This window comes from Argiope bruennichi, chromosome X1, assembly GCF_947563725.1.
Source record: "Argiope bruennichi chromosome X1, qqArgBrue1.1, whole genome shotgun sequence".
Lineage (NCBI taxonomy): Eukaryota > Metazoa > Arthropoda > Arachnida > Araneae > Araneidae > Argiope > Argiope bruennichi.
Window position 1 is genome coordinate 7,168,266 of NC_079162.1, and position 20,590 is coordinate 7,188,855.

A 20,590-nucleotide genomic window follows, 5' to 3' on the forward strand; every position below is an offset into this window, starting at 1 on the left:
CCGTTTTGCTTCAAACTGCAGAGCTGGTTTATGAATTTGTTTCCGTTATTTATGAAAACTAGGAGTTGTTAAAGCATTTTCATTTTTTCCTAAAATATATATATATATATCGTTTCTTCTGAAATTTTTTTAAGCAAGAATTTTTGCTTTTAGGTTAAAAAGCAGGTTTTCATTAAATTTTAGGAACGGTAAACGTTCAAAAAAGACTTTTACTGCGCTTTTAGAAATAAGAAGCGATAAGACAATTTCTTTTTAGTCTGGTCATTTATGAACGCTGCTATTATTTTCTAAGAAAAAGTGATTTTAAAAACATTTAGAACATGTCAGTTCGTGTGATGATAGCCATAGGAATGCTTTAGTTCTTAGCTTTATTTGAGTCAGTGCGGGGAGAAATTGACGCTTTCCATCCCAGCCATGTTGGATTTTAATTGTTGTTGCTTATATAAAAATCAAATACAAAATTTGTGTTCATGCTGAGCTTCTACATCACTATCGACATTTTCAGAAATGTTTTATCTATCTGATATTTTATTTTAATTTTAAGAAATATTGAAAAAGCTCACAAATCTTTATTGTTAAATCTTTTAAAAGTTGGCTTAATTTTTTTTTGGTATTAATAGTTTTTTATGATTATTTCTATGCTTTTGTCAAATCCAAAAAGGCATAGTTTTGCAATAGAAGATGTTGTGTAGTTACAGAAATAAATATTAAAATTTTAAAAATATATATTCAAAATTAATTTTTAAGAATTTTTTTTTTTTTTGAATACAAACCATGCATTATTATAAAACAGAAAGACTATGCAGATGCATATGCAGGCTTTGCAGACTATGCATATGCAGGCTTTGTATGCATATTTATACAAAGGTGCTTAATTTTTGCAGCAATTTCTCACTACGCACCCTGCCTTTCCAATCCACTTGTTGCTGACCATCTTGCTGAAAGTAGACAGGATCCGTCTCCGCCTCAATATCAACCAACTGGGGGTAAAAATGTTCCTCTAACATTTCATAATAGACATTTCGATTTTCGGAATTTTCCACCGAAATGAAGGGACCTATAACTTGGTTTTGCATAAGGCCGCATTCAATTTAGATGCGTTACGTTGATGTTCCACGAACTCGTGAGGCAGTTGTGAACCCCAAATTCTACAATTGCGTTGGTTCACAGTACCGTTTACATGGCCTTATCAGTAATAATCACATTAAAAAAAATCGTTGTTAGTATTTATCATGTCTTGCATAGTAACAGCAAACTCTTGTTTTTTTCTGTTGGTTTGATTTTGTGTGCAAGTTATACCTTGTACGCTGTTAGACGGAGCCCTTTGTGAACCACCTTATGAACAGTTGACTTGGGTATGCCCAAAAAGATTTTTTTGACCTACTAGGCTACTTTTCTTTTAACGCGCTTCCCGTTTCTTTAAACGCACGTAGCCATTCACAAATGGTTTTATCCTTAGACACATTACCATCATACTAACGCCGAAAGCTTCGCTTTACAGTGGTAACAAATCCAGTTTTTATCAGCTAGATAACATATTGAGCTTTTCGTTGTGGCATCGTTACTTCAAGGTCAATGGCATACGATGCTACCTAGTGTTGAAGAAACAAACTGAAACTGGTGTGAATAAAATTTGAAGAGGTACTGATTTCTTTAAAATGAACTGATACTGTTGATTTTTTTAAAACCTCGGAGTTCTTTTATGGATATGCATTGATTAATAAAGATTTCTTACTTATTAATCTAGAATTTATGTAAATGCAGTTACTCAAAAATTCAATAAGTGAAATCTGTAAAATTTTGGTTTCAATCGGTCGGGGGAAAGGCATCTGGTACTTGTGTATAAACTGCATATAGCCAAAGATAGATATTTCATAATTGTTGTTCACCAATATCATGCAATTAATATACAAATACCGGTTTTCTTTATTATACACACAACTCTCATAATAAAAACTGGGGACTCAAAAATCTGAGTACTCGTGGTATATATTAGGGTGGAACGAAAAAATCAATTTTTGATTTGTAATTTGTAATAGCGTGGAAAAGTTGCCTTTTAGTGTAGATAAAATAAATTATAAATTTGAAAAATATTGGAGTAGGTCTTGAAATGCCGCAAGGACGTGGAAGCTTCAGAAAAACATACTTTTTGCAACTTTTTGAGGACTTTTGCGTGCCTTGATTATGAAATAAAAACTTTAAATAAACGTTGTCATATGAATAAAAGTATAAAAACAGTTTTACTACTGCACTGGCATGGCACTGAGTCGTCGCCAGAGCGGTTGTTATTGAGGAAAGGCGGAGATTCGTTTGCGTCCGGTTACAAGGACAGAGCTGGTTTCAAATCAGTAGCTTTGCCGAGTTCAGTTGAATTGGCGTTTCTACTCCGTCTATTGTGTAACTGATTTGTTAGTTTGTGCGCTTGTGTACTTTGCTGTGATTAAAAATTGCTCAGTCTAAATTAGTGAAGACAAGACAAATATTGGAGTGTTCTATTTTTGGGATATTTAGTGGTTTGCTTGAAGTTGAACTCGCTACTTACGAATCTAGTGCTAATGTTATATTAGACATAACCTCAAAATTGCTACAGAGAAGGATCCGTCTGTAAGCGAAATACGTGATACTTTAGTTCCCATAATAGAGCAAATATGATCAAGGGCTTCTGTTCCCTTTGCTTCAAGCAAAAGAATTTCACAACTGATAAACGTCTATCCTGCTAAATGCAGGAAGTTGAAAAGCAGAAATTGTTCAGATAAGTTTGATTCCAACCTCACATAATTTAGAGAAGAAACTAGATGCTTATTTGATATTGCTGACTTGTATAAAAGGGGGGGAAAAGTGTTGGTTATGGAATAAAAGGTTCTAAATGATAACGCTCTGACAGGAAATGGGTTATAGGTAATATTGATATAGCTACAACACATGCGCTTTCAGAAAGAAAGGGTAAAGAACTACAGATAATAGTTAAGTTTAATCTAGAACAGACAAAAAATGCTTGTGCATCAGAAACGATTACTGGTGACAATAACAACGCCGAAGAGCAACAGTGTTCTGTACAAAAAGAGGCAAACCAACCAGATCCATCAAATAGACAAGAAGAGAGAAAACTACCAGGTGCCTATGTGGTTTAATCTTAAGTTACCTTTTATGTACTTATAGTTCGAAACATCTTTTTAACCTTATCTCATATTTATGCTATCTCTCGGACTATCTCAAAAAAGTTATAGATCAGATTGTTCAAAGAAATGGGTACTTTGCTGCTTCAGAAAATATCCTTTTGTCCATGCTAAGTGATGAACGTAAAATTCAAAGAGAACTTGGTTTGCGACGTGTTTTAAAAGCAAAAAAAAGAAAAAAGTCGAGAAGTTTAAAGGTCCAAAGATAAATTTCGATACAAAGGATTACATCGACATGATCTCATGGCTTGAAAATGACGTAACTGAACGCCCCTTGCTAAAATATGTTTCCAGTGACTCTGTCAAAGATTATACAAAAGGCATCTGAAACTGAACCTCGACTTTCCAAGGCTTCTTTGTCATATGCAAGCAGTGAAAAGAGTTGTGTGGTCGAATCGGCGCAAAATGTCTGTGGTTCAATCGCAAGAGAAGGGTGCATAAGAGCAAAAATTGATTCACGTGTGACTATACCAAAATTTAATTTAAAAAAAAAAACTATTTAGTGTGGCAATGAAGTAGAAGGAAACATTTTGTAGCTGTAACATTTGTAATTAGTAAGAATACAGAAGTAAAAAGCGCAAAATTTGATCTAAAATTTTTTTATTATTATTATACTTTATAATTAATAATTTTTTCTAATTGTAATACTTATACATGTATTTAAAATCATCTTTTGTAACATTATATGAACAAAAAATTCATAAAAATATTTTATCAAAGTTTATAATTTTTCAATTTTTTTACAAATTTTAATCTTTTTGAGGCACCTTGAGATATTGTTGTATTGCAACCAAATTTTTAAAAAATTCTTTTTGAACCTAAAAGCTAGTTTTTCTCCTTTATTACCAAACTAAAATCTAAGAAACACTTTATAGGCGCTTTTTAAATATTTCCATTTTTTTACAAATTTCAAAGTATTTGCGGCAGTTTAAGGTAATGTAATATTGCAACGGAATTTTTTGAATCTAAAAGGCAGCTATTACCAAACTAAAATCTCAATTTTTAAGGCCATTTTCGTTGACAAGGTCCCCAATTTGATGTGGGGTATTAATAGAGAGTATTTTATGGAGATCACTCCCGTTGATCAAAGAAAAGAAATCCTTCTGAAAAAGAGATAACTATTTCAGTCAGGATTTCTTAATCGTTCTTCTTTCGATCCTTCAAAATTGTTTGAAAAATTCTCGCCTAAAAATTCGTCATTGCATTTTTGTAAATAAAATCAAATATATTTTAAACTGGTTTTATAACTCGCCTCCGCCTAAGATTGATTCTAACTCATTGTTTATTCTTTTCAATTTTACTCATTTTAATATTGCAAATAAACTCATTTTTTACATCTGTAGCCGTCATTCTATCTATCCAAGATTCATTTCTATTAATCAGTTTTATCTTTCAGAAATAAAAGTTGGTCAGTTGGTATTTCAATGACAGCATAAATAAATTAGCTTAGAAGTGCAAACGTTTCCAGTTATCTGCTGCTATTTTTCAAACATAACATTTCAATTTTTTTTTTTTCACGTTATGAAAACAGCTTCCTATAATATAACATAAGCAAAGCATCTTTTAAACAAAACTTAAAAATGAATTGGATAATCCAGGACATTTAATTCAGAAGGTGCCATTAATTGTTGAATTTCAGCTTAAAAAAAAGAGATCACTTCGTCCAAGTGCACCACGTCTCCGGATTCCCGTCCCTCATTTGAATTTGAATTTTTTTCTTTTTCGATAGGATTAACCACTCACTTTGAATGACCTTACATACTCGTTTAACAAACATCGTATTACTTAACATTACTGAAAAGATAATTATTTCCTCTGTAAGATGGTATATAAATCATTTTCATACAATAATTGTTTCAAAAATAACTGGTGAAAACTGAACAAAACGTCGCATTTTATGAGCTTTTTTTATTGTATTAAAATTTGCAAGTAAAAACCAATTACATAAGGAGAAGTGCAAACCGTTTCTCAAAGGCTGATAGTTAATATTATAAATACTTAGTTTCTTTTTTTGAATATTAATATCAGCTTAATTATTAATACTAATCCCACTCTGCTAATCCACTGGCGAGAAGAAGAGTAATTAAAATGTCATTTTAATTTGGATATCTTTTAGAGTACGGATATAGATTTAACTAAGATACAATAAACGTTCTTTCTTTCTATGAATATTAAATTATTATTAGAGTTGCACTTGCAATATTAATTTACATTTCTGAACTGGAATAAAGATTATCGAAATAATTTTCATCCTTCCCCTTAATTCCTGCTTGGAAGCGTATAATATCAGGAGCGTAAACTTCACCAACAAAAAGTGATGATGCAACAGTGATTTTAAATTTTGAAAAGAACTTAGTTAATCTAGAATGGAATTCCAAATTTTATACTGCTGCTATTCACTATTGCATTGCATCATATTTTCTTCTTTATATGTAGAAAGGTTTGTTTCTCAAATTCTTGGGGGGCAACAAAATTTTTGAAAAGGCGAGTTTGCGAAAGCTTTTTGAAAAGGCTTGCCATAAGTAATTTATTGAAATCAGTTTTGTTTTAATCAAATATTATTTTATTGTGTTATTTAAGTAGTTCAGAAGTTAAGAATTCCAAACAATTTAAAAATTGAATATTTTTTGTAAAATCTGAGATTTACCTTCAATTTCCTGTTAAAAACTTGCCTATTAAGAGTTTTATGTTGGTGCCGTAGCCAGAAAAGCATCGTAGTTAATATAACCAAAACCCTGGTGACCGCTTATCCTGAGCTTATAGTTCAAACACGGAAATCTTGTTATCTTGCTTTACATTCCTAATAATCTTCAACCTTTACTCTCAGTGATAAACCTACAATGATTCTCGAAATTTAGAAGGACACAGATTTTGAAATTTTTTCCCACAGATTTCTTAGAAAAATTTGTATCAGGACTTAAAATGAAAAGTTTTGAAATCTCTACAATTTTTTGGAGAGTAGTACGAAGCAACGACTATCAATCGCGATCCGAATTTTGAAAATAATTCCAGTCCTTTAGAGATTCTTTGATTCTGGGACCGAAATTTGAATGAGAAAGGCCGAAGAGAAAAGAAACTTCTTTACGCATTGCTGAACGAAGATCTAATGAATTTTATGTGGATGGTTCAGTATATAGCAAATGAATATATTCCGCTTGTTGGTGATTTATATATTATCTGTGCTTCAGATTTTATTCATAATACACTACATGAAATTGATTGCAAACAAAAATAAGATTCCTCATTATAATGAATATCGATCTAAATAACAAGTGTTTATAGGCCTGGACAAATTTTCCACTTTTTAGAGATGTTTCTCATTTAGAAAGAAAGGCCCACAAATTTTTTAATTACTCTTATAATTGTATTCGAAACACTTATTTGTCTTTTTTAGCATTTCTCTACTATTTGTTCCAAGGTAGTGAAATTCCATCCGAATGTATACTTCTACTTTATTTTTCATTAAAAGTGAACAAAGAAGATTTTATGTGACATTATGTATTTGAATAATGAAGAACCGTAACGTAATTGTTTAATATATTCATTTTGCATATGTTAATGTCAGCACTGTTTTTTGTGGTAAATTTTCACTAGAACTATAACTTGCAGGACACGTAGTCCGTTAATATTTAAGTGAATAGTTGAAATATTTCATAAGACATTTATTATTTTCAAATAAATTTTTACAACTTATTGGTTATTTAAATTTTTAAATTATGTGTTTAATGGTTTTTGCCTGAGTGGTAGCATATTATGTAAATTTGCTAGTTTCAGTGAGCTCTATAAAACAGTGTGTCAGAGTGTTATCTGTCAACTCTTGTGACATTAGTTATTATTAAAGTTGTACAAAGTCATTTTCTGGAGAGGAAAATTTTCGTTCCAACAGTCGGGAATTTCAAATTTAATTTGCCAGATTTCTCCCCGAATTCAGATATAAATGATTTCATTGCACATTTACTTATGTATACTATTTGTATTAAGATTTGACTTGATATGATAAAATTGTTTTTCGCAGTCATTTAATTCCTTACATTTTATTTAAATTTTAAAATCTGAAAGATTTTACTTATTATCTTAATCCTGCTGACTTTCTCTTCCTTTCTCACTTCCATTTGTAAAATTTCAAATCTTTTTAACAGATGAATGAGAGAAATATATTTTATTTTCATTTTTAATTACATCTCCTAAGTAATAATAAAAAATATTTATGCTATTGAACAGTTTTTAAAGTTATTCAACACTAGGGAAAAGAAATTGCTTCGATTTGAAATGGAAATTTACACGTTCTCTCCAATGAAATAAAACAATTATTTTGAGAACCTCTGCCCGTGCGGTCTACAGAACATTTTTTATTTCAGTAAAGTATTCTTATCCGAAGTTAATTAAAAAGTTGAAAAATTCTCTGTCGGTGACATTGTTTGCTTGTGATTTATTTGAAAGTGGCGAGTTCAAGTTATTTACGGTAGGACTAAGATTTGAAAAAGTCTCTTAACTAAGGCATAAAAACCCCCTCTATTTCTGAGAAAACTTTTATTATGTATTGAAGAGCGCCACTGGAGCTTTTTTAAATAGTGGCATCTTTTTTCTTATTCTTCTACATATTATGCTTCCTTAAACTATTTTGGTTTACTAGAGATTATGAATACTTTAAAAAACCCGCTGCTATATCTAGTCACTTTAGATGAAGAGTGAATTCACAATCATTTCAAAAATCAATGTGTTTTTTTTTCTCTGTTTTTTTCGAATAGTCTTATTTATTGAATTAATTTCCTGTGCTGAGTAGATCCCCCTGCAGACAGAGACCGTGGATGGACAGTTGCTAGTATTATGTTAAAACATAAGTGCGCATTTAATAAAGGCAGCCCCTTCTTAAACGACTGATTACTAGGACTGTTCTACTTATTCTCGCTACGCACTGTTCACCAGGTCTACAAGTAAACAATTACGATCCTTCTGATTCGCTATGAATACGGAAATTACCAATAGCAGGATCGAAAGGGTCAAGATTTGCAATATGCCAATGATGTTCATTCAATTTGAAATGCATAATGAAACACATTGTATCCTTGAAGTCACGTACTTTTGTACCTGTAAAATGTGACGCATAGACGGTTGTCATGAAAAATACGTCACCCCATGTTTTGCTTTCGAAATCTCTTGAAGCCATAGTCTCATTGGGATGTCTCCGCCCCTCCTGGTGGCACGCTCTGTTGGGCTGTACTCCCGAGCCACACCCCCACTTTACACACATCCCAACGCACTTCTTCCTTTTTCCTCACTCTGGCTCTTACAATCTTTACACTTCATGAGATTTTTTTTCATCCGCCATGTATGCCGTACCCCCTGCTCCCTATTATTCTTACTACCGGCCGGTAAGATGAAAACATGTCATTCATATTATTTATGTTGATACCGTATACTTATACATATTATTGTTTACGTAAAGTAGTAGTTTAAATAAGGCCGTTTTATTTTAAAAGAAAGTTTCTTACTTGTTTTTTAATATTGTGTATTGATTGTTTAATTGCTCCTCATTTTTATTTAGCACTCTGTAATATGCAGTCATTATTTAAATAAACAAATTTGCGTATTCTTGTATAATTAAAAAGAAATATTTTTTTCGTAAGTTTGAAGTGTAATTTTAGTAAAAAGAATATGCTTATAGATTTATACTATTTAATTTTTCCTTTTATTATTATTGATATCTTTTCATTATCACTTGCTGTTATTTTTCAATTCTGTTTATTAAATGAATGAATATTTTGTTTATTTTTCGTTATTTAACTTTTAATTAATAGCAGATCCCTCTAATGTATATTTAATCACTGAAACAAAATGAAAATGCAGTCTCTTGATTTGAAGCATCAGAGGTGCTGTATTAATATGTGCGTACATTATAAAATTTGCTGAAAAACATAATGATCTTAAAGAGTTGATTTAAATTTCGATTTTTAGTTGCTTGAAAACTGTGTTCTATCAATTTAGCTTTCTATCGAATTTTATAAAATGTTTAGTTTAAAAACAATTATGCGTCTTCCATGGCAGTTTTATTTTAGAATGAAATACCAATGTGTTTAGAATATAACTTGGATATACTTATATCTTTGTTCTTTTAAGTGCGGTAGATTTGTTTTTGGGGATTTCTGAATACTGATAGAAGTCAACAGTTTTGGGAGAACTTAAAAGGAGAAACATATTTTGAGATTGAATAACTGTAATTACCTTTTAGGGATATTCTAAAATCCCTTCTTGACAAGAATTAGACAAACGTCCTGCTTGCGATATTAAACCGACCTTCGATTCGTTCTCATAGTTAAGAGAGAGAAAAGTCGCAGCAGCAGTCTTGTTACATGCTGAAATTCGAAAATAAATTGGAATTTATAAATGATCATGAAGACAATCAAAACCGTGTATTCTTTTAAATAACAATATTTGTATCAATAAAAAAGCGCATTCAAAGTAAAGTGTTCATGGTAATGCAGAGATTTAAAATCAGTTTCAGACATAATCTTATTTTCTTCCTCTGAAATTCTAGTTCGGAGTTTTAACCCTTTAATTTGCTTTTTTTTTTTTTTTTTCTCCTCACTTGAAATATAACGGATAATTAACTGATGTCTTAAATTTTCTGTTCTTGTGCTTATGATAGTTTAAAGCAAAACTACTCCCATTCAAAATTCTCCGTGGCTCCAGAGCAAATTTTGTAATTGAGAATTCTTTCGAAAAATGATTTCATGGATGCGTATGCATAAGACAAACAAATAAAGTTTTAATTAATTCACAAATAAAAAGAAATGAATCCATTTTTCCATACATTTTAATGTAATTATATAAATCAGTGATTTGTACGAACGAATCTAATGGATTTTCTGTTCTGTTTTGAAATACAGCTAGTATCGTTTTCTTACAATTTAAGTACTGTCTTCATCTGTGTTTTATGTATTCCAAAGTTTCTTGTTTGCTTTTATCATATAAGCAGTAGTGTATTCATCATTGAATAGTTGTTCATTGTTCGCTTATTGATATTTCCCATTTGCGTAAAAGAAGTACTGGTTATGTTGATTGCCAAAATTGCTTGAATTGTGTTATTTTATCGGACTTTTCTTGTTCAAACAGATGTACACTTTTTAAAGATATGGATTTTAAAAAGGATATTGAAGAATAGAAACAGCGGACGATTAATTTCTATAAACTTTAATTTAAGACTACTTTGAGATTCCAGCAGAAAAAGGCTTATGATAAAAATATAAAACAAATGCGTGCTGTGCATCAGATTAATATCACGAAATCTAGATCTATATTCAATTTTAAACTTATATAAGAATATATGAAGAGAAAATATAACGCATAAATGTTTATATTTCGTTTTAAAGTAATTGAAAATAGGGCTTTCTTAGATGTGTCCTATTTCAGACCCACCGAAATCCTGTTACAATCCAAGTTTTTTTGAAGATGATATCAGTTTTTCTCCTGATCGTGTGCCTGCATAAAATTTGCCATTTAGTCTTGGTGTGCAAAAGGTGGTTCCTTTTAATTCCGTTTTTCGACGCCCACTTATAGTATGGAGCTTCTTTTTTCCCAAGTTTTTAATTGTCTCTTAATTTCTTGGTCACTTCTAAAAAATTTCTATCAACTTGATCGCTATTATCAGAAAATTGTACGCTGTAAATAACGTGTCATTTTTCACCATATTACTTTATTTTTGAGATATGAAAACTTTTATTAATTTCATTTCAATACGCAATCGATCTGTATTCTCCTTGTGAAATCGTTTAATCTGTATGTTTATATTACACACTTTGCGTTATGTGCTTACTGTTGCAAAGAGTAAGGTGCTGTTTCATCCAAATTAGTTGAAAGCTTTTTTGACTGTCATAGTACATTTAAGCTCAAATTTTCTTCCATTTATGTATTTCGTATTACTTGAGGGGCTCGGTATTTCTTTTGTAAAATTGATAGCATACATATGCTTCGACAGTCATAGCTTTGCGTCTCTGAACCATACCCAGTCGGCTTCAAAGAAAGAAATGAAATTTTTGTCGGCAATCTTTCTTCAAATCAATCTTCCCATGGCCTTCGGCTTTGTTATACTCAGATTGGCTCGTCATCTTACTTAGGAATTTGTGAATCGATGTTTTCAAGACGCGTAGACGTGGTAAATTTCTAGTAGTCGAGTGAAACGTTTCTCGTCAATACATTATTTTTTGATATTCTTCTTCAGTTGCATTCATTTCATTCTTCAATTATTGATTTTCTTGAGGGGAGAGGAGGATTTTTAATGAAAATCAGAAATCGAACAATGACGAGGAATTTACGTGTGTGCGACGGTTTATGTGTTATGGAGTGGATTCTCATTATTCTAACTGGGGGGGGGGAACTGTTGAAAGTTAAACTAAAGATTCATTTATTGGAAATAAAATTTTATATATATTTCTTATTTCAAATATAATAACTCGTGATATTATTTATAGATTAGTTTAAAATTTTGTATAAGTTTCTTCAAATAATTCTCTAAAGAATGTATTAAAATAATTACATTATTGTCTCATATTTGATTTAAAAAAAAACCGTGAAAAAAATTCACTGAAAATCTTAATATTTGCTCGATTCGCTCTGAACCCCTTTTTTCTGTAATTTAAAGATCTTAATGTATTTTCCAGTCTTAAGTACGTGGTTTTATTAGTTCAAAAGTGAAATGTTTTGAAAATTTTCAACAGAAAACAGCTTAAATTAAGAATTTTTGTAGAATCCTAGTAATAAATGCGCAAAAATAATTCTTTAATAAATTCATTCTCGTATATCTTAGTTTCAAACGGTAATTTTTATAGATGTTCGAATAAGATAAGCTTCAATTTGTTTCTATTTTACGAAATACTGCACTTTAAAGTTCAAAAACCCTACAAACATTGCATTATTTCATTCCATATAAGCTACTTGAAACTGCGAAATTTCGTGTGGAAATTCGCTATGAACATATTAAGAACTGGCATCTCATTTCACGGGAAGAGTCCCAATTCCCTCTGGAGTCTGTGACTAGAGGTACGAAGTGCCCAAATCTTGAAACAAGATAAAATATTTCTAACCTATAACAGATGGATTCTAGTAGATATGCAAGTGGTCAGTTAGGGACAGCGTGAAAAGTGAAAGCTTCTGGGTTGCAGAGGGTGAAGAGTACCAAAAACTTTGCGTAAAAGAAATAAGATACTTTTCACGAACGCAGAATGTGAGAAAAGAACATATTCAATTTATACGTGTTTAAATATTCGCAGTAGACTTGACGCCAACTCGGGCGTGAGATTACATTTGTATTGATTTGAAATTAATTTCATGAAACAAGCTCAAAGACTGCATTGAAATCGTATTCCAATTGAGTAATTGATTGTCATTAATTACTTATCAATTGATAAGTAATTATTAACTACCATCATAAGTAAATGTAAAAATATTTCATTGCTGTTTTCATTTAGAATTAATATTTTTATAAAAAAGAATAAAATGTAAAATCAAAAATAAATCGTTCTAACGATAGTTCGAATCTTTCAACTCTTAAACTAATCGTGGACCCTAATTTAATTAATAATTTTTTTTTTTTTTCACAAAGAGCTGGTTTTGAGGCTGCGATACTAAGATAATAAAAGATTGTCGCACATAAAAATGCTAATATAAAAGTATAGATTGCAATAAAGGTTGAGAACTGCTACTTTAATTTTAAAAATGAATATTGCTTATATGAGTGAAAAGATCTTCACATTTCACCAAGACTAATTCAAATTTAGCAACAAATATTATTAATCGAGTCTTTTCTTTAAATATATCTTTTGTCATGTTTTTTTTATTAAATTCTAATCTGCAAAAATTATACCTGTATCATTTTCCTTAATCATATAAAATTTAATTCATTGCAATTATAATGTGGAAATACAAGATTCTTTTGGAATCGCCGGTCTTCCATTGCCCTTATTTAATGGAAATATTGTTTTAAGCGTCGAGGATTTGCCCTATTGACGATCGCCATACTGCGTAAAGTAATATTTTTGCATCCATTTCAATCCCAAATCATTTCAAGCACTTAATTGAAAAACGCTTGTTTATTCAATGCGGGAAACTAAATTCTTCATAATTATTTAAGCATGTGTTTGTCTGAACTATGTGCGGGGATAAATAGTTTTGTAATATCGAACAGGAATAGTCATGTCTTCTCAAATTCCGAATCCTGTATTTTCTGGTATTTTTGGTCCCGAAATCATGCGTTTATAATTATATTTTGGTAATAGATATTTTTTCTATGGCATTCCGGTTATTTTTGCTCATAATAATTATAATAAAGGAAGTATCTAAAAATACACAAGTGTTCAGCCATGAATGTTTTTAGTTGTTACCATAATTATTAATGTAAAAAAAAAAAAAAGATTTTTCTGTTATAAAATTATTTAAATCCATGTTTTGCAAAAGACGTATTTAACTCATTAAAAGGTGATCTTAAACCCAAATTGAGTTCTATGCCATTACTTTATTATTTTATTTATTTATTTTTGTGAAGGGCGTTATTATAAACAAAATGTCTAAGCAAATGTAATATCATATAAATGTTTCTGCAGTTGAGTGAGGAAGTTATTCGTGAATTTTTGTTTCCATCCATAAATATAAACCGAATATTCTTTTAAACACCAGTGATGACTTTAATAACAAACATTTCCTATGTAATGTCGAAACTTAATTTTACCCCAAAATAAGTAGGCATCATGTTTTTTTCATTGTGAATTAAAAGATGAAATAATATTTTTGTCTCAAGGAATAGGATATCCAATAAAGCTGAATGATCGCCAATACACATAAGATTTGCATAAAAATATCCCTTTTCTGCTGTGAATTGAAAAAATATTCTTTGATTTTCAGTCATATCGATGATTCTTCTTCCTTATTTTCGGAGTTTTCTAAGTTGCGCGTGCTGATAAGTATTCTAAGGAGGTGTGCTTCCCAGAGGAAACGAACTTTTCCTTCCTTACTATCGTATCCGATCCGATCCAATCCAACTGACTGTGATCTTCGTACTTCCTTTGCAGAGAAACCTTTGGTTCAAAAGAAAGATCATACAAGAATGAGAATTTATGGGTCGATCGGTAATGCATTTCGCGTGTCTTGTGTTCTCCGCCTTACTGCGCATTCAGTATTATTAAATATTCATGTATTTCTATAGTTTGTCGGAAATCAAAACAATCGAGAGACGTTTTATTTTATTTGAATTCATTTTTCGCGACTTTTGGCGGAAATATTGGTTTCTCTTTCCATGAAGCTTGCGATTTTTATTCCTAGAAATATTAATTGTTGATGTATGTAAAATTTACTAATTGTTCATAATTGCTCATCAGAATTATGATTTTAGTTTGCAAATTTCTATTTCCAAGGAAAGTTATTTTCTGAGAGAATTGTTATTGAATAAATGCCTCTTCATATTCAAGGGAAGAATAGATAGAACCAATAGGATATTTTGTGTAATTAAGATGAAAAAGACATGTACGATCTTTATGTTCTTGCCAGTTACACAGAAATTTTAACGAGGAAGCAATGATAAGCAATGAAGTTATTGCTATGAAGTTTTGCCGAGTCATTTTTTTAAATTTAAAAATTTTTGAAAGATCCTTGATGTTTTATTTTTTAATGGTACCGTGATGTTTTGAAAAACCCAACGTCTTTTACATCATTTACTTCCATTTTGTAAGGATAAATAGTTGATTCACCATATTGCTTTTCCAGTTTTATTGAAATATAAATGCTTTCAATTTTATAAATTTTATTTAATGCTAGAAATAATTAAAAGTTGTTTCATAATGATGCAGTTGTATGTTGATTGTTATGGATACAATCTTGGAGGAGTTTGAATAGTTTCAACATTTTTTAAAAGAAATTTCTGTAGTTTTTGGAAAGTACCTGAGACAAACATTATAAATAATACAATGAAAAATGTAGATTCGGCAAAATAAGTTAGGTTTGAATCGAAATTTTTGTTACAGCTTATTTATTTAAAACATATTTTATGATGCAGCAAAATCTGACTTTATAACGAAACGCCGCTCTTAAAGCTAAACTAAGGGAGTTCTAAAATTCCAAAACGCTCAGAAGAAAACTATTTTTAAGTGAGATTATTATTTTTTTAAAAATTGTGATCATTTATTTATTCATTTTTTACATCGATTACTTAAGCACCAAATCACCATTGGCTTTTCCGAAGCTCTGTGTTTTAACTCTGAGCAGTGTATGCGATGTTGGGAAGCTAATGTTTCTTAACTAAATCAAATAATTTTAAGAAAATTCTTGCCAAAATAACAGTTAGAGAAGATATTATCTTTCTCAATCCTTTTCCAAAGGAATGCAGAACAAGACGTTGTCATATTGTTCTGATTATCCGAATCACTATTGGTTTTACTGATATGCCAAAAATAACGCTTTAAAAAAACACTCTAAATCTTACTTTATAGAAATGAACGGTTAGCGTTGAGATCAGTAGAGTAATAAAAACAAATTTTTATAGAATTCTTCATAAAATAGAGCTGAAAAATTTTGAAGTACGATTCACTTGCTTTTTGCGTATAAAATATTGTTAAAAGTTGCTTTCTTTTTAACATTTCTTAGTCTTTAAGGTTTTTATTAAATGAAGCTACTTAAAATGTGTAAGTCACAGAAAAACATCTATCCGATTTAATGTATTCAAAAGTTTAAGGGGCAAGTGCTTGAAATGTTCTTTTATCAACTATTGACTCGTTCATTTTTGATCATTTTGTTTTCAAATTACAAAATTTTAAGCTGTAAAGCACTTCGATAGATCACCAAGATAACCAAACCAATAATTAATTCATAACAATAACTTGGCACTGATTTTTATTCATAGAATTTTTATTGAAATCATTTTGGTTTGATATAACACATTTGTTTTCGTTATGGATCAGAATGAAAATCTCGTTTATTAATGAATTTTGTACTACCGAAGAGATCCGTGAATATCATTTATTTATTCATAAAGTTGATTTAGTAACTAAGCAAAATAAAAACAAATTACTTCAGCCAAAATGAGTCGAAGTTTTTTTTTGAAGGCCTTCATTAATTCCCCCAACTAATATTCGGTATAAAAAGCATTTCAAGCAAATAATCTTTTCGCAATCCCAATTGCGACTTAATAATACAATCATTGATCATTTAAATATACAGGTAATTTGAATTTGCACTTGGTAATGAATTTACAAAAAAAAAAGTGGGGGAGAGTAAATATTATAAATAAAAATACTAAAAGCATAAATTTAATTTAACCTTTTAATATACTAATCAAATAATAATTTTGAAACCGTTTTGTCACCTGAATTTGCTTGTTTTTAGTCTACTTGGTCTGTTTTATCTCTTCCCCCCCCCCTTTTTTTTTGTTGTCATTACTGAAATCCTACCCATTTCAGATTTGCTGTAACACTTAAGCCAAATGCTTGCTCTTAGATAATGAACTTGTTTATGTGCTAAATTTTTTGTGGTAATTGTTATTCAGGATCAAACAAATTGCTGGTAGCATTAGCTTCAAATATCTTGTTTTTCTGAAAATATGTAAATGCAAAGTTGTCTTGGCCATTTCGCTTTAACATATCGTTTATTTCTTGAAAGTTAGCTATTTCTTTTGTTTGATAGTTCAAAAGCTAAGTTCTATTAAATGATTTTCTTTTCAATTTCATTGATATCTTTCTACTGTATTATGGTCGTTTGTGTATTGTAAAGAACTTGGCTTTGTAATATACGTTATTTTATTTTCGGCCTCATCATAATGTAATTAATACTTATACATTTTCTCTCTTTTTATGAAAGATATTTTCTTAGAAAATATTTTTTGTCTCGCAATAAAATTCGCAACGGAAGCATGTTACACATCGTTTATTTTGTATTCATTTGGTTACTATGCCACTGCGCTTTCTTTTTGTCTGTCGATACTGTATTATAAAATGTCAGCATTTTCTTACCTTCTAAATAAATTGCTATTGAGAAAACATATGATTGAAAGACTATTATATTTGAAAACTTGTATTTAAAATGATATATTTAGTTTTAAAATCGTCAGAAATATTTAAAGAAGAGTTGAAATTAAATACATATATGTATTTGTATTTCTACTTTAGTAATTGCAAGGGAAGTTGCTTTTCCTCATAAAATCTGTTTATTTGATTTTTAAAAAATGCCAGACTTGAAGACGTTTTTTTCTTCTCCTTCTAAATTTGTATTAGTATTATTAACTTGTTAAAATTTTCAAAATTATGACACCTAACAGTATTAATTATGACACTTAACATGCTGTGGCGAACTACCCTGCCTCATGTATTTTCTGATACTCTCTTCTTACATTCATCATATAATAAATTTCAATTAGGATGCATAATTTTAAAATGTTTTATTTATTCTGTTATATATTTCGTGCTGTTAAGGGGAAAGAATTTTGTTTTCGAGACAGGGCAATATTTTTCAATGGGAACTGAACAAATTTACTTTCAGGCATTAGTATGAGTATGTTTGCGCGTCAACCTCTTTTAAATTATTCTTATCAATCACGGGGAAAATGAAAGGATTTCATTTTCAGATAAGTTATTTGGTTTCGAAGGTTCAAAATGATCTACATTAGTTGAAAAATGAAAAGCTACCGCCTCCTCCGGTTTTGCATGGAACTGTTTTCTCAACAATTAGCTTTGTTTGCATGGCTTGTATTCAGTTTGCGTCTATTTACTTTTTTCTTTCTTTGACCTCCGAGGATTTCTCTCGTTAATCTTGGGATGAATATTTTTATTTTCCATTTGTTTTATTTTCAATATTTCTGAAAATAAGTTTTCATAAATATTTGCTATTTTTATAGTCTTTTCCGCTTTGAATTGAAACCGGAGTAATAATCGAGACTTCATATATATGTTCTGACCCACTTTTTTTTAAACTCATCCCAGGGCCTCAAATACATGGCATGATTTATTTTTTAATGTGAGATTATTGAGGAAAAAACTGGGCTATGATTGTCGATTTTCTTTGGATAACATGCAGGTGAAACGAATTAATATTTTCAGAGTAGACGCGAAATGAAATTATAGAAAATTTAAGGTACAAAAATTAATTTTGGTTGCTAATTCTGAGTTAAATGGAACTCTAGTTTCACAGTTACTTTTAATAACTCTGTATTAAAATAAATAAATAAGTATATGATCTTCTATAACATAACATATAAAAGGATAAAACAATCAAACCATTTTTTTCATTTTGAATCAAATTAATATTTACCATTGGATGTGGGTCTTCTTTGGAGAGAAATGTCCTTGTTTGATGCATGGAATTTTCACTAAAGGTCAGTTTGTGGCGAAGAAGGACGGTCTTTTAGAAGCCCTTAATTTCGTACTTGTGACTGAAATTTAACGGTTAATTGCACTTTAATTATTTTGAATTTTATCTTGTTCTTGAACGTTACATTACTTTGTTTATGCCGTTTTTAACTGGTGTTTCGGGTTTTATTAGTTAACAGTGAAACTGTAATTATAACAACTAAAGAAACAGTTGGAAGAAACAAAAGAAAGTATAAAGTGTAAAATTAATAAAATCTGATGATCAGTGGAGTTAGTGTGCCCTAAGTATTAGTTTCATTAACAATAATTATCACATAGATAACATAAGGTATGATAATAGTTTCGATATTTAATAATTTTTTTTTTTTTTTAGACAGGCGAAATGTATCCTAACATGGAAGACTGTTGGCCTGATTCAACTACTATGCTGCCATTATTAGCTTTTAGCAGTACACATCCAACATCTATTACATCACTTTCTCCGCACCCTATGCATGGTTATCCTGGTGTTACAACTACTAGCAGCGTTCATCTTCCATCAACACAGCAAAACAGACCTAGTGACAGTTTCATCGGTATGCTGCAGAATGTATCCTTGGAAGTTCCTGCTACAGAAGAGGAGTTCCATCCAACTAGTATATCTTCGGCAACTGGTATATAAATTTGAGACAGTCTTAAAATCTTCAGTCAATAAAGCCTTTTCTTTAAGTGTGAAAATTTACTGAAGAAATATAATCTTTGTCATTCCAATAGTTAATAATGATTAATAATTTTTTTTAAGATAACAAAAATAATTTTATAGCAAAGCACGATCAGAGTTGACATTTACGTCATGAAATCTCAAACAAATTACCTTCCATTATCTCATTATTTGCTGAAATTAGTTTTTGGAGCGTGTTTGTTTTATCTGCAATTAATATACTAATCTATGTAAAGTTTATTTAATTAATCTGTATGTTTTAAATCATGGAACTTCCACAAAAATGTGGACGAAATTTAGAATGCTGGATACAACTTGATAGGAGATATGCTCAATGGAGGCCACTCTATATATCACTTCATGATAAATGAATTATCTACATAGAATGGGCCATAAATTGTCCCTATTGTTCAAAGTAGGGAATACCTTATATTGTAAAAAACATTAAATCTTTATAATTTAATACATTGCCGTAAATATAAGGCAATGTGTTAAATTATGAATTTTCCGCATCCAATTTTTCATAGAAAAGTACTTGCAAGGACTAAATATGTTATAATTAAGTGGGCAATTATTTGAGTTGGTGTATTATTTGAATTCTTGGATATGAAAATAAAATATTTAATTTGTCTCATTTGTCACTATGTTTAATTCTTATTTTGTTTGGATTTAGGCCCTTCCAGCGTTGGATGTGCTGTTGCAGAATCTATGGCAACATTAACAAATGATACTGATCCTTTGCCTAGTAATAACATTATGAATGCAGCATATAATTCTGAATTTCCAGAACTACTATATTCTAATCATACAGTAGCAGTTCCTCATAATGAGCTTCTTATTTCAGAATTACTGTTAGACGATGATTTGCATTTAGTTTCCTTACCTTCAAACGGTAACTATTTAAGCTTTATTTTTGTGTGCTTATATTTTTAGTTAATTTTTATTGTGAAGTATGAAACCAATGGAAACATTTGTCTACTCTGGTTTCCACTAGTTTAAACAGCATTTTAACAATTTTTTTAGTCATAATTTTAACTAAACTTAAAAGAAAGAAAATATATTGAAATTTATTGAATTGATTTTTTTTGTTGCTTACACAAATTAAACAATAAATAAAATTAATCTTGCTCTATAAATAATTTTATGGTTCTCCATAAAAATATGTATGGAACTATAACAATCAATTATAAAATTTATGATAAATAAAATAACTTGAATAACTCCATGAATACTGTTATTTTAATATTCTTACAACAATATTAGTACAGAAATATTTTTTGCAATAATTTTTAAAGTTCAGTTGCTTCTTATTATAGGTATTAATATATAAAACTTAACAGTAATGTGTGAATAATTAAATAAAGTATTAAAGT

General features: G+C 30.0%; 1 protein-coding gene across 3 annotated transcripts in view; it reads left to right on the forward strand.

Moving 5' to 3' along the window:
* Positions 1 to 20,590, forward strand: part of LOC129958380 (nuclear factor erythroid 2-related factor 2-like) — a 125,360-nt gene that overhangs the window by 88,433 nt on the left and 16,337 nt on the right. For all 3 annotated transcript variants that reach the window (XM_056070839.1, XM_056070838.1, XM_056070840.1), the window contains 2 exons: positions 18,891 to 19,170; positions 19,891 to 20,109. In XM_056070839.1, the coding sequence (XP_055926814.1) occupies positions 18,891 to 19,170; positions 19,891 to 20,109 (499 nt within the window). The remainder of the gene's footprint in view (positions 1 to 18,890; positions 19,171 to 19,890; positions 20,110 to 20,590) is intronic.